The sequence below is a fragment of the Sinohyriopsis cumingii genome, chromosome 9 (genome assembly GCF_028554795.1).
Source record: "Sinohyriopsis cumingii isolate HCF-2022 chromosome 9, ASM2855479v2, whole genome shotgun sequence".
Classification (NCBI taxonomy): Eukaryota; Metazoa; Mollusca; class Bivalvia; order Unionida; family Unionidae; genus Sinohyriopsis; species Sinohyriopsis cumingii.
In genome coordinates this window covers 12,791,064-12,806,166 of record NC_142969.1, presented here as the reverse complement: position 1 = coordinate 12,806,166, position 15,103 = coordinate 12,791,064, and the positions used below count along the sequence as shown (strand labels likewise).

At 34.4% G+C, this 15,103-nt stretch overlaps 1 protein-coding gene across 1 annotated transcript in view; it reads right to left on the bottom strand.

Annotated features, from left to right (window-relative positions):
- The window catches only part of LOC149791282 (complement C1q tumor necrosis factor-related protein 3-like), an 84,202-nt gene that overhangs the window by 42,684 nt on the left and 26,415 nt on the right, over nucleotides 1–15,103 (bottom strand). Inside the window, exon 2 of the mRNA XM_089969798.1 lies at nucleotides 6,716–7,088. Coding sequence (XP_089825924.1) covers nucleotides 6,716–6,983 — 268 coding nt within the window. The 5' untranslated portion in view covers nucleotides 6,984–7,088. The remainder of the gene's footprint in view (nucleotides 1–6,715; nucleotides 7,089–15,103) is intronic.

The window sequence follows — 15,103 nt, the reverse complement described above, 5'->3', positions numbered from 1 at the left end:
CTTAAATGAACTACTTGGCAGGCCGAAGCCTGAAAATATTTCTGGTCTCCATGCTGAAATTGAAATTCAAATACAAGTTCTCAAGTGTGCAAATATGTAAAGTCTTTGGAATCACACGATCACGCATTCTATATAATAGAAATACACTGTTTCGAGGCTCGAACATGCGATCCCAAAACAGCTAATGATGATCTCTCTGTAGATGGCGTATTCTGTGTTCCAGATCAAGTATTCGAGCCATTGAAAACGTGAATAGCTTCTCGAATTCTCGATTAGGATAGAAAGCATGTGATACATACCATTTCTCTAATAGGCTGTCTCGATATCGTATATTCGAGCTTCGAGAACTCGCATTCGTGCTGTATCGAGTACATTATCACATGGTTTGACAAAATATTCCAATCAGTTTTCGCTAATTGTGCATTCGAGTTTCTAATACTCCCACTTAAATTATGCCCCTGTTGACTTTCATGTTATTTCCATTAAGCGAAGTGAAGTTTCGATTTCGCGTTATGTTGAAAACGATTGCGTGCAATGGAGAGCCCAGTTTCATGCATTCCAGAGATCATATGATTGAAAAATATCTTCTGGTTCTCCCAAGTTCGAGTAGTCGAGACTCGAGATCGTGAATCGTTTCCACAATAAGGGCCTTTAGTATATTTACCATTTATTTTTCGTCTTGTATTAGTGCATATTTACGCTTAATTGGAAGGTATTATCTTTCTAATTTTTGCAAACCTTTTATAACATTTTAAAATTTTTTCCTTGATATTTTATATTGTTGAAGTTTATGCTTGCGTTCATTTAAATGGGTTTTTATTATATATTTTATGATAACATGTTAAAATATATCATTGGAAAAAATTATATCGCCTCACTGACAATTCAACTTTTATCGACACAGTGGCGATATTATTTTTTTAGAACTAATTTCTATTTCATTCAGTAAACATGCTTGTCTTTAAGGTCGTTATTTCAACCTTTATTTCCCTATTTAGCTCTCTCTCTCTCTCTCTCTCTCTCTCTCTCTCTCTCTCGTCATCAGGACTAACATATCTTAAAATGTGTCAAGACTGTTGACCCTCTAGAATACATTTTATGTAATCAATGAGAAGGCGCCATCATAAATGCCTAAAAATGACAAAATTAACCCCACAAAAAACAGAATGAAGGCTTAAAGTACCAACGTCTTTATAATTAGTTTTCCACTGGAATCATGCAAACTGGCAGTGATTGAACTTACCTGACCTTTTGCTATTCGACGTTCTGTGTATGCAACTCATACATTATCGTTTAACTACTACAAAAGGCACGCATTTTAAAGAGAAACAAAAACTCTTGACTAAATATAGTAACAAAAAATAGTACTCTCATAGCAGTCTTAATCATGTCTGGAAACCATGGAGAAATCAAGCATGGATGAGTATTGATTGAATCAGACATTGACGAGGATTGATTGAATCGGGCATTGACGAGTATTGATTGAAACCCGAAATTAAATGATAGTCGAAATTTGGGTACAAGGTCAGTTGCCGAAATAGGATGAAAGCTTGCCACTACACAAAAATAAAATTTACGTTTGAATGCTTAATTTAATCAAACTTAAAAGCAAACTCACAGTCATTAAAGTATATTGTTTAATGACGTTACCTCTGAAGTATGATAGAGCGTTGTCGTTCTTATACATTAGCTCCCCCCTTGCAATGTTCACTGTGTCAGTCCGCTCAACAAATATGTTAATGAAAATAACTATTTTTAGCGTTATAACTATATTTAGCAGTATGTTATCAGTTTAAATTTGTGAAAATCGCCGTCTTAAAATTGCTGTAAAATTTCAAACTCCTTTTTATCTCTGTACTAATGCAGCCTGTAATCGCATTGACTGGGTGGGTGAAGAAACAAATCCATGCAAATCAAAGGCTTTTGGCTTAAAAAGTATATAATAAAAGAAAAATCCATCTTTTTGAGTAGATATAAGGAAATATTTCACTCGTGAAGTGGAAACATTTTCTAGTGTTACTCGTGGCTTTGTCACTCGTGACAATACAATATTTCTACTACCCTCATGCAATATTTCCTGATATCCACTCAACAAGTGGAAACAGTGTATTGTTACTCGTGGCTTTGTCACTCGTGACAATACAATATTTCTACTACCCTCATGTAATATTTCCTGATATCCACTCAACAAGTGGAAACAGTGTATTGTTACTCGTGGCTTTGTCACTCGTGACAATACAATATTTCTACTACCCTCATGTAATATTTCCTGATGTCCACTCAACAAGTAGAAACAGCGTATTGTTACTCGTGAATTCGCCATTCGTGACAATACAACATTTCTACTACCCTCATGTAATATTTCCTGATATCCACTCAACAAGTGGAAACAAAGTATTGTTACTCGTGAATTCGCCATTCGTGACAATACAATATTTCTACTACCCTCATGTAATATTTCCTGATGTCCACTCAACAAGTAGAAACAGCGTATTGTTACTCGTGAATTCGCCATTCGTGACAATACAACATTTCTACTACCCTCATGTAATATTTCCTGATATCCACTCAACAAGTGGAAACAAAGTATTGTTACTCGTGAATTCGCCATTCGTGACAATACAACATTTCTACTACCCTCATGTAATATTTCCTGATATCCACTCAACAAGTAGAAACAGTGTATTGTTACTCGTGGCTTTGTCACTCGTGACAATACAATATTTCTACTACCCTCATGTAATATTTCCTGATATCCATTCAATAAGTGGAAAGAGTGTATTGTTACTCGTGAATTCGCCATTCTTGACAATACAACATTTTTACTACCCTCATGTAATGTTTCCTGATATCCACTCAACAAGTGGAAACAGTGTATTGTTACTCGTGAATTCGCCATTCGTGACAATACAACATTTCTACTACCCTCACGTAATATTTCCTGACATCCACTCAACAAGTGGAAACAGTGTATTGTTACTCGTGAATTCGCCATTCGTGACAATACAATATTTCTACTACCCTCATATAATATTTCCTGATATCCACTCAACAAGTGGAAACAGTGTATTGTTACTCTTGGCTTTGTCACTCGTGACAATACAATATTTCTACTACCCTCAGGTAATAGTTCCTGATATCCACTCAACAAGTGGAAACAGTGTATTGTTACTCGTTAATTCGCCATTCGTGACAATGCAATGTTTCCAGTTCACTCATATAACAATTACTGATATCCACACAATAAGTGGAAACAGTGTATTGTTACTCGTTAATTCGCCATTCGTGAAAATGCAATGTTTCCAGTTCACTCATATAACAATTCCTGATATCCACACAATAAGTGGAAACAGTGTATTGTTACTCGTGAATTCTCCATTCATGAAAATGCAATGTTTCCAGTTCACTCATATAACAATTCCTGATATCCACACAATAAGTGGAAACATTGTATTGTTACTCGTGAATTCTCCATTCATGAAAATGCAATGTTTCCAGTTCACTCATATAACAATTCCTGATATCCACACAATAAGTGGAAACAGTGTATTGTTACTCGTGAATTCTCCATTCGTGAAAACGCAATGTTTCCAGTTCACTCATATAACAATTCCTGATATCCACACAATAAGTGGAAACAGTGTATTGTTACTCGTGAATTCTCCATTCGTGAAAATGCAATGTTTCCAGTTCACTCATATACCAATTACTGATATCCACACAATAAGTGGAAACAGCGTATTGTTACTCGTGAATTCGCCATTCGTGACAATGCAATGTTTCAAGTTCACTCATATAACAATTCCTGAGATCCACACAATAAGTGGAAACAGTGTATTGTTACTCGTGAATTCTCCATTCGTGAAAATGCAATGTTTCCAGTTCACTCATATAACAATTCCTGATATCCACACAATAAGTGGAAACAGTCTACTCGTGAATTTGCCATTCGTGACAATGCAATGTTTCCAGTTCACTCATATAACAATTCCTGATATCCACTCAGTAAAAGTGTAAAGAGTGTATTGGTACTCGTTAATTCGCCATTCGGGACAATGCAATGTTTCCAATTCATTCGTGACAATTCAACGTTTCCAATTAATTAGTGAAAAGAAAATATTTCCACTTCACTCTTGAAAAATCATTCCTTACATTCACTAAAAGCACCACATAACCTCTATATGTTCTTAAAGTTTTTGTACAATTCCTCATTTTATATTTTAGAGCATTTCTTTAAGTTGGCATAATGTAACCACTGTTGTGTTTGGGTACTGTGAAAACCTAACACACACACACACACACACACACATTACATATTTGTAATTGTATTTGACAAAGTTTCTCAAATAAATATGTAAATATGGCTTAAACTAAACCCTATAAATATAACATACCTACCTACCTCAATGCATGCATGCACGCAAACGCACGCAGGCACACACACATTCATACATACATACACGCATGCATGCATACATACATACATACATACATACATACATACATACATAGCATAAAAATCATCACGTTTGAGCGTTCTTCATAAAAATTTGCTCCTTCTTACTACTCAGATATATCATCTAATTTCTTTGTGTTTTCCTCATTATAGTTTCAATTGGGATTTTCCCTATTATAGTTTCATTTGGGATTTTCCCCATTATAGTTTCAATTGGAATTTTCCTTATTATAGTTTCAGTTGGAATTGTCCCACTTATAGTTTCTATATGGATTTTCCCCCATTTTAGTTTCAATTGGGATTTTCCCTATTATAGTTTCATTTGGGATTTTCCCCATTATAGTTTCAATCGGGATTTTCCTTATTATAGTTTCAATTGGGATTTTCCCCATTATAGTTTCAATATGGATTTCCCCCATTATAGTTTCAGTTGGAATTGTCCCACTTATAGTTTCTATATGGATTTTCCCCCATTTTAGTTTCAATTGGGATTTTCTCTATTATAGGTTCAATTGGAATTTTCCCCATTATAGTTTCAATTGGGATTGTCCCCATTATAGTTTCAATTGGGATTTTCCTCATTATAGTTTCAATTGGGATTGTCCCCATTATAGTTTCAATTGGGATTTTCCCTATTATAAGTTAAATTGGGATTTTCCCCATTTTAGTTTAAAGTGGGATTTTCCCTATTATAGGTTCAATTGGGATTTTCCCCATTATAGTTTCAATTAGGATTTTCCCCATTATAGTTTAAATTGGGATTTTCCCTATTATAGTTTCAATTGGATTTTTCCTTATTATAGTTTCAATGGGGGTTTCCTCATTATAGTTGTAATTGGGATTTCCCCATTATAGTTAAAACTGGGTTTTCCCCCACTATAGTTTCTATTGGAATTTCCCCTATTATAGTTTAGCTGGGTTTTCCTCATTATAGTTTCAATTGGGATTTTCCCCATTATAGTTTATAGGTTCAATTGAGATTTTCCCTATCATAGGTTCAACTGGGATTTTCCCTATTATAGTTTTAATTGGGATTTTCCCTATTATAGGTTCAATTGGGATTTTCCCCATTATAGTTTCAATTGGGATTTCCATTATTATAGTTTCAATTGGATTTTTCCCTATTATAGTTTCAATGGGTTTCCTCGTTATAGTTTTCATTGGGATTTCCCGTATTATAGTTTAAATTGGGTTTTCCCCATTATAGTTTCAATTGGGATTTCCCCTATTATGGTTTAAATTGGGTTTTCCCCATTTTAGTTTTAATTAGAATTTCTCCTATTATAGTTTAAATTGGGTTTTCCTCATTATAGTTTCTTTTGGGTTTCCCCTATTATAGCTTTATTTATGGAATCACATAATTCTATATTTTCACCATATAGCTTTTCACAAGTTTGTCTTTGTTTAAAATATTTTTAATGTTAGAAATTGCATTACAATCTTCGTCTTGTAATGAGATACACTTTTGGATATCAAAATCAGGTTTTTATATGATCATTTCACCTCCATACAATGGGTCTGTCACTTTCATGAGGTCTTCAACGACACTAAATACAATTATTTTCTTCTATGAAATTCAAAATTGTTGTGTGGCAATAGGGTTGTTGACAGTCCCATAGTTATTTAAATGCAGATCAGAGCCTAATACCAAAATCACAGTCATCAACAATTAGTATTATATCATCATCTTAATCACTAATTTCCTGTGTTGGTAAAAGTCAGGATTATTACTGTTTGAACCACATATTGTAACCATTGTAACCCTAGTTTCTTTAAAAGTAATATCCAGAATTATACAGTTAAATTAGGAATCTGTGTTGGATGCAATGAATGATCAACTCTCTTTAAATTAGCAAGCCTCTAGATAGCTAATCATTTCTACTGTATGGCCCCAGTGGCTTGCCATAATTGCCTAATCAAGATTGGCTAGCGCAGGGGTCTCAAACACGTGGCCCATCAAGCCGTATCATGTTGCCCGCAAACTGATTGGCGTTACAAGGTGCCATGGGAGATAACAAAGGTAGTGCGGCTCTTGAGCCGTCGAAAATGCCCTCATGCGGCCCTCGGGGTGGTTTGAGTTTGAGACCGATGGGCTAGCGGTTTTTGGAATTTGAAATAAATTTAATTAACCGATGGAAAGGTGAACATAAATTCACTCACTTTTTTCAAATGCAAAGTGAAGTAATTTGATTGGTTACATGTAAAAGCTGAGACAGTAATCGAAATTATGAAATGGAATATATCAGTTTATACACTCACCTGGTATACCAGGTTCTCCGGCAGGCCCCTGCTCACCGGGTTCTCCTTTGGCCCCAGGGTTTCCAGGTGGTCCCTTGGGACCCTTGATTGGCAGCTTTACAGGTAAGTTAACTTCCCCACGGCAGGACAACTCCAGCTCGCAAGTTCCGAGGTCACCGTTTTCACGGACTGCACGTGTTCCTGGCCGCCTGTTTCGAAGTCTCCGAGAGCAAGACATATGAGAGACAGACAGACAAACTAAACTCACAAGAATCCATCGGGAAATCATTGTTAATTTCCTAGTGTGTTCTACATGGAATACTTGAATCTCCTTTATATCTTTGGTTTTCACTGAAAGCGGAAGAGTCCTATTTTCTAGGCATCAGTCCAAACTCTGAAGAAAAAAAATTATAAGAATAAGTACTGGTACACACTTAAGCAAGTCCTTGCACAATACACCCTATTGCAGCATCTGAGTCCGTTCCGCTAGTGAAAAATGGACCTCCAATGTAATACGATCGTTCCCACAAACCCATGCGAACAATATGCGTATGCATAGGTCGTATCCATATTTTAATCATATAACTAATAAGGTAGTTCCAATATAGACAAATTAAATTCGGTATGTTTTGCGGGGTGCTGGTTAAATGGCGGAAATGGAAGAGAAGCTGCGAGTGGGAAAACATCATGCCTATACCTACATCATGTGGGAAAACGTTGTTTATTTCAATTTTGAATAAGAAATGCTTGTGCCATTTGATTTCCACATAAATTCACACAATAATATATATATATATATATATATATATATATATATATATATATATATATATATATATATATATATATATATATATATCAAGCATAGAAAGCATGATTTAAATGGATATGTGAAATTATTCAGTGAAAACAACGTGACCGATTGGTTTGTATGAAATAATGATGAATGTAGTATTATTACGTAACAGGGTCAGTAATGGTCGACACTCCATTTGTAGTATTGCCCTCAGGGGTAAATTTATGCTAACGTCGACATTCCTTTTATAGTATGGCTCTCACAGGTACATTTGTGTAATGATCCATTTTTATTTTATAGTATGGCTATTACAGGTATATTTCTGTAAAGGTAGACATTCCTTTTACACTGGCTCACACGAGTAAATTTTAAGCAAAGGTCCATATTTGTTTTGTAGAATGGCTCTCACAGGTACATTTTTGTGTAAAGTCCCACGTTCCTTTCATAGTATGGCTCTCATCCGTAAATTTTGTGCAAAGGTCGACATTTCTTCTGTAGTATTTATTTTAATGGTAAATGTATGTAAATGTCCACATTCCTTCTGTAGTATGGATTTTACGGGTAATGTATGTAAAGTTCCACATTCCTTCTGTAGTATGGATTTTACGGGTAATGTATGTAAAGGTCCACATTACCTTCTGTAGTATGGATTTTACGGGTAATGTACGTAAAGATCCACATTCCTTCTGTAGTATGCATTTTACGAGTAATGTATGTAAAGGTCCACATTCCTTCTGTAGTATGGATATTACGGGTAAATATATGTAAATGTCCACATTCCTTCTGTAGTATGGATTTTACGGGTAATGTATGTAAAGATCCACATTCCTTCTGTAGTATGGATTTTACAGGTAATGTATGCAAAGGTCCATATTCCTTCTGTAGTATGGATTTTATGGGCAATGTATGTAAAGGTCCATATTCCTTCTGTAGTATGGATTTTACGGGCAATGTATGTAAAGGTCCATATTCCTTCTGTAGTATGGAATTTACGGGTAAATGTATGTAAAGGTCCACATTCCTCCTGTAGTATGGATTTTACGGGTAAATGTATGTAAAGGTCCACATTCCTTCTGTAATATGGATTTTATGGGTAAATGTATGTAAATGTCCACATTCCTTCTGTAGTATGGATTTTACGGGTAAATGTATGTAAAGGTCCATATTCCTTCTGTAATATGGATTTTATGGGTAAATGTATGTAAAGGTCCACATTCCTTCTGTAGTATGGATTTTACGGGTAAATGTATGTAAAGGTCCACATTCCTTCTGTAACATGGATTTTACGGGTAAATGTATGTAAAGGTCCACATTCCTTCTGTAATATGGATTTTACGGGTAAATGTATGTAAAGGTCCACATTCCTTCTGTAGTATGGATTTTACGGGTAATGTATGTAAAGGTCCACATTCCTTCTGTAGTATGGATTTTACGGGTAATGTATGTAAAGGTCCACATTCCATCTGTAGTATGGATTTTACGGGTAATGTATGTAAAGATCTACATTCCTTCTGTAGCATGGATTTTACGAGTAATGTATGTAAAGGTCCACATTCCTTCTGTAGTATGGATATTACGGGTAAATATATGCAAATGTCCACATTCCTTCTGTAGTATGGATTTTACGGGTTATGTATGTAAAGATCCACATTCCTTCTGTAGTATGGATTTTACGGGTAATGTATGCAAAGGTCCATATTCCTCCTGTAGTATGGATTTTATGGGCAATGTATGTAAAGGTCCAAATTCCTTCTGTAGTATGGATTTTACGGGCAATGTATGTAAAGGTCCATATTCCATCTGTAGTATGGAATTTACGGGTAAATGTATGTAAATGTCCACATTCCTTCTGTAGTATGGATTTTACGGGTAATGTATGTAAATGTCCACATTCCTTCTGTAGTATGGATTTTATGGGTAAATGTATGTAAAGGTCCACATTCCTTCTGTAGTATGGATTTTACAGGTAATGTATGCAAAGGTCCACATTCCTTCTGTAGTATTTATTTTAATGGTAAATGTATGTAAATGTCCACATTCCTTCTGTAGTATGGATTTTACGGGTAATGTATGTAAATGTCCACATTCCTTCCGTAGTATTTATTTTAATGGTAAATGTATGTAAATGTCCAGATTCCTTCTGTAGTATGGATTTTACAGGTAATGTATGTAAATGTCCACATTCCTTCTGTAGTATTTATTTTAATGGTAAATGTATGTAAATGTCCACATTCCTTCTGTAGTATGGATTTTACGGGTAATGTATGTAAAGGTCCACATTCCTTCTGTAGTATTTATTTTAATGGTAAATGTATGTAAATGTCAACATTCCTTCTGTAGTATGGATTTCACGGGTAAATGTATGTAAAGGTCCACATTCCTTCTGTAGTATTTATTTTAATGGTAAATGTATGTAAATGTCCACATTCCATCTGTAGTATGGATTTTACGGGTAATGTATGTAAAGGTCCACTTTCCTTCTGTAGTATGGATTTTACGGGTAAATGTATGTAAAGGTCCACATTCCATCTGTAATATGGATTTTATGGGTAAATGTATGTAAAGGTCCACATTCCTTCTGTAGCATGGATTTTACGGGTAAATATATGTAAATGTCCACATTCCTTCTGTAGTATGGATTTTATGGGTAAATGTATGTAAAGGTCCACATTCCATCTGTAGTATGGATTTTACGGGTAAATGTTTGTAAAGGTCACATTCCTTATGTAGTATGGATTTTACGGGTAAATGTATGTAAAGGTCCATATTCCTTCTGTAGTATGGATTTTACGGGTAAATGTATGTAAAGGTCCACATTCCATCTGTAGTATGGATTTTACGTGTAAATGTATGTAAATGTCCACATTCCTTTTATAGTATGGATTTTACGGGTAAATGTATGTAAATGTCCACATTCCTTCTGTAGTATGGATTTTACGGGTAAATGTATGTAAAGATCCACATTCCTTCTGTAGTATGGATTTTACGGGTAAATGTATGTAAAGATCCACATTCCTTCTGTAGTATGGATTTTACGGGTAAATGTATGTAAAGGTCCACATTCCTTCTGTGGTATGGATTTTACGGGTAAATGTATGTAAAGGCCCACATTCCTTCTGTAGTATGGATTTTACGGGTGAATGTATGGAAAGGTCGACATTTCTTCTGTAGTATGGATTTTATGGGTAATGTATGTAAAGGTCCACATTCCTTCTGTAGTATGGATTTTACGGGTAAATGTATGTAAAGGTCCATATTCCTTTTGTAGTATGGATTTTACGGGTAAATGTATGTAAAGGTCCACATTCCTTCTGTAGTATGGATTTTACGGGTAAATGTATGTAAATGTCCACATTCCATCTGTAGTATTTATTTTAATGTTAAATGTATGTAAATGTCCACATTCCTTCTGTAGTATGGATTTTACAGGTTAATGTATGTAAAGGTCCATATTCCTTCTGTAGTATGGATTTTATGGGTAAATGTATGTAAAGGTCCACATTCCTTCTGTAGTATGGATTTTACGGGTAATGTTTGTAAATGTCCACATTCCTTCTGTAGTATTTATTTTAATGGTAAATGTATGTAAATGTCCACATTCCTTCTGTAGTATGGATTTTACAGGTGAATGTATGTAAAGGTCCACATTCCTTCTGTAGTATGGATTTTACGAGTAAATGTATGTAAATGTCCATATTCCTTCTGTATTATGGATTTTACAGGTTAATGTATGTAAAGGTCCACATTCCTTCTGTAGTATGGATTTTACGGGTAAATATATGTAAAGGTCCACATTCCTTCTGTAGTATGGATTTTACTGGTAATGTATGTAAAGGTCCAAATTCCTTCTGTAGTATGGATTTTACGGGTAAATGTATGTAAAGGTCCACATTCCTTCTGTAGTATGGATTTTACGGGTAAATGTATGTAAAGGACGACATTTCTTCTGTAGTATGGATTTTACGGGTAAATGTATGCAAAGGTCCACATTCCTTCTGTAGTATGGATTTTACGGGTAAATGTATGTAAATGTCCACATTCCTTCTGTAGTATTTATTTTAATGGTAAATGTACGTAAATGTCCACATTCCTTCTGTAGTATGGATTTTACGGGTAAATGTATGTAAAGGTCCACTTTCCATCTGTAGTATGGATTTTACGGGTAAATGTATGTAAAGGTCCACATTCCTTCTGTAGTATGGATTTTACGGGTAAATGTATGTAAAGGTCGACATTTCTTCTGTAGTATGGATTTGATGGGTAATGTATGTAAATGTCCACATTCCTTCTGTAGTATGGATTTTACGGGTAAATGTATGTAAAGGTCCACATTCCTTCTGTAGTATGGATTTTACGGGTAAATGTATGTAAAGGTCCACATTCCTTTTATAGTATGGATTTTACGGGTAATGTATGTAAAGGTCCACATTCCTTCTGTAGTATGGATTTTACGGGTAAATGTATGTAAAGGTCCACATTCCTTCTGTAGTATTTATTTTAATGGTAAATGTATGTAAATGTCCACATTCCTTCTGTAGTATGGATTTTACGGGTAAATGTATGTAAAGGTCCACATTCCATCTGTAGTATGGATTTTACGGGTAAATGTATGTAAAAATCAACATTCCTTCTGTAGTATGGATTTTATGGGTAAATGTATGTAAAGGTCCACATTCCTTCTGTAGTATGGATTTTACGGGTAAATGTATGTAAAAATCAACATTCCTTCTGTAGTATGGATTTTATGGGTAAATGTATGTAAAGGTCCACATTCCTTCTGTAATATGGATTTTATGGGTAAATGTATGTAAAGGTCCACATTCCTTTTTGTGTAATATGACAAGCAAGTATTTTAATATTGTGTTATTCCATTCCTTGTAATAGTTATAGGTTACTGAATTTGTACGGGAAAATATGAACGAGTTTTTCGAATGAAATACTGCACGACCTTGAGAGTGCAGTATATCCATCCGACAAAACGAGTTCATGTTTTCCCATACAAATGCACTAACCTTTTTATTATATGCTCATTTTTTATTATACCTAATGCTTCATTATATTAACAAAATACACTACAAGAAACAAAGTAACTATTCGGCTAATGTGGTTATGTGAGAAAGCTTGCCAGTAGCTTCTCGTGGGTCGGTGGTTCTTTCCGGGGTTTTTCCGGGTTCTTCCTCCACCATTAATACTGGCCGCCATGTATAGCCTATCTTGTGCTAAAAAATGGCGTTAAACCCTACAACAACAACAACAACAACAAAGTAACTGAATGTATCATCATTATACAACAACAACATTATTACTGCGCACGTAACTCCGCCCAGATAAATTTGAACATAGTCGCGCGCTCGACATAACTTTCGAAAGAAAATGGCGTGTCTAGTTAAAATCGAAATTTGGAGTCATATTGTGAATGAATGCGCGTTTCAACAACTTTTCCATTTGATCTGGAATGAATAGATTTTGGTTGTTTTGTTTTTTCTCGATTCTACGAAATTTCGTGATTATAGACTGGATTTATATGTGATAATTCCCCATGAAATACATCGGATTGACGAAGCCATGGACAAGCGTGTTGACATCTGCAAATATTTCTGTTTCTGTCATTGAATATTTGAAATCATAATGCGGGAAAAATATGAAATCTTCCAATTTCAATTAACAAAAAGACGCTATGGATTTTAATGCTTATTTCATTTTGAGTGCAGTAAGGATAATGTAATTGCACTTATGTTCGAAATTACAGTACAATTTCAAGATGTGTAATCAAGATTGAGAATTCGGATTTCCAGAACTAAGAAAGTACATTTTGAGGAAATTCAGGATGTAAAACTGTAAGTATAGTTTTCTTTTGCCATTCTTATCACCAGCTAAAGAAGACAGTATATGACTTGTCACTTGTATGTTATCTGTAAAGACCCTTTCTGGCGTCTACGGCATAGCTAGTCTAAATCCGAAACATTGTATCAAAAAAGTATCAAAACGCGGAATGTGCCGAAGCAGCTATTATGTGGCAGTCCACGAAACATCTGCTTTACTTCATTCAGAAACAAATTTTAATCAACCACAACGTAAAGCGCCTACAACGCGAGTGTATATGATTTGTTTACAAATCAAAGGTTCTGGCGTCTGCGTCCATTGTTTGTTTACAATAGAAAGTAGTTCCTTTATGCACGTGAATGCAATATGTGTATTTGAACGCGAGTTCAGTATCGTGTAATCTTGCACGATTCTGACAATGTAAAGTTAATCGGAGTAAAAAATAAGCATATAATATTAATATATTCTGAATCAAAACGATATGAAATCTATAAATGACACACATGTGGATCCATTGATAAATATAGTATTCATGTATAATATTAAAAACAAAAGTAGTAGACAATTAGACATTTTACTTAACAGAGAATACGCAGGACATTCACGAGATAATGCATTTGCTCGAAGTGATGCCCTAATAAAATACTGTTAAGAATGGATTCGATATTACCGTTATGCCAATATAAACAGTATGCAATGAAATAAAAAAAAATCCACGCGATTTAAGCAATAACGATTGTGTATAAACAGGGCTTAATTGGATACGGCTATTGTTGCGAAGAACCTAGTCTTCAAATCCATTTGCTAGAATCGTCACGACTGCGGATGGATTTGTGTTTACATCTTAAAGTGTAACAAAACGTTTTAGACATCACGGAAACAAATGATTTTCAAATTTAATGGAGATTTGCCAAGCTCTCTAGAAGAATGAGTTTTTGAATTAATGAAGGGTTTCTTATATAAGCACTACCGTTTTGTACTTTTGGGAAACAAAGATAATTCATATTCAATTCGTGGTTTGTCATATATATATATATATATATATATATATATATATATATATATATATATATATATATATATATATATATATATATATATATATATATATATATATATATATATGATTCTATTTCTATGTGTTCATTTAATTTCTTTAAACTCTAGTTTGGCCATCAATAGACCTTCAATTTAAACTTTAATGATAAAAAATTATTTTTACATTCTTTTCTCAATTACTATTTCTTGTTTTCTCTCAATATGTATTTCCATTGACCTAAAAAAAATGACTATATACAAATTTATATTCTACCCACCAGGCGGTGCAGTGACCGTTTTGTGATATGATTAAATACTTTTCAGATACTGTCCTTTCTTTGCCAATGAAAACTACAGCTTTCTCTTTGAGGTGAATTGCAAAAGCACAAAACGCATCCAATTCAAGAATAGCAACGAATTTAATCGATTCGATACCGCTAACGACTCTGGTATTGTGTTGATTTATTCTGTCTGATATGAAAACGTACGTCGTATTTCCTTTTCTCGAGTCTCAAACGTGACAAACCTCATGCTGTCTAAGGAATGAAACGTTTGCACTGGTCGAGGAATTAAAATTTAGACTTTATTTTCCCGGTATTGCTTGACGTAAACAAATTTGCAACCTTTATAGACGATACAATGTGTTAGTGAAACTCTTTTGGGTATCTTTTATCAAGATGGTTCATTATTGGTACATATATGAAACAATACTTGTATAGATATGAATCAATACTGGTATATATATATATATG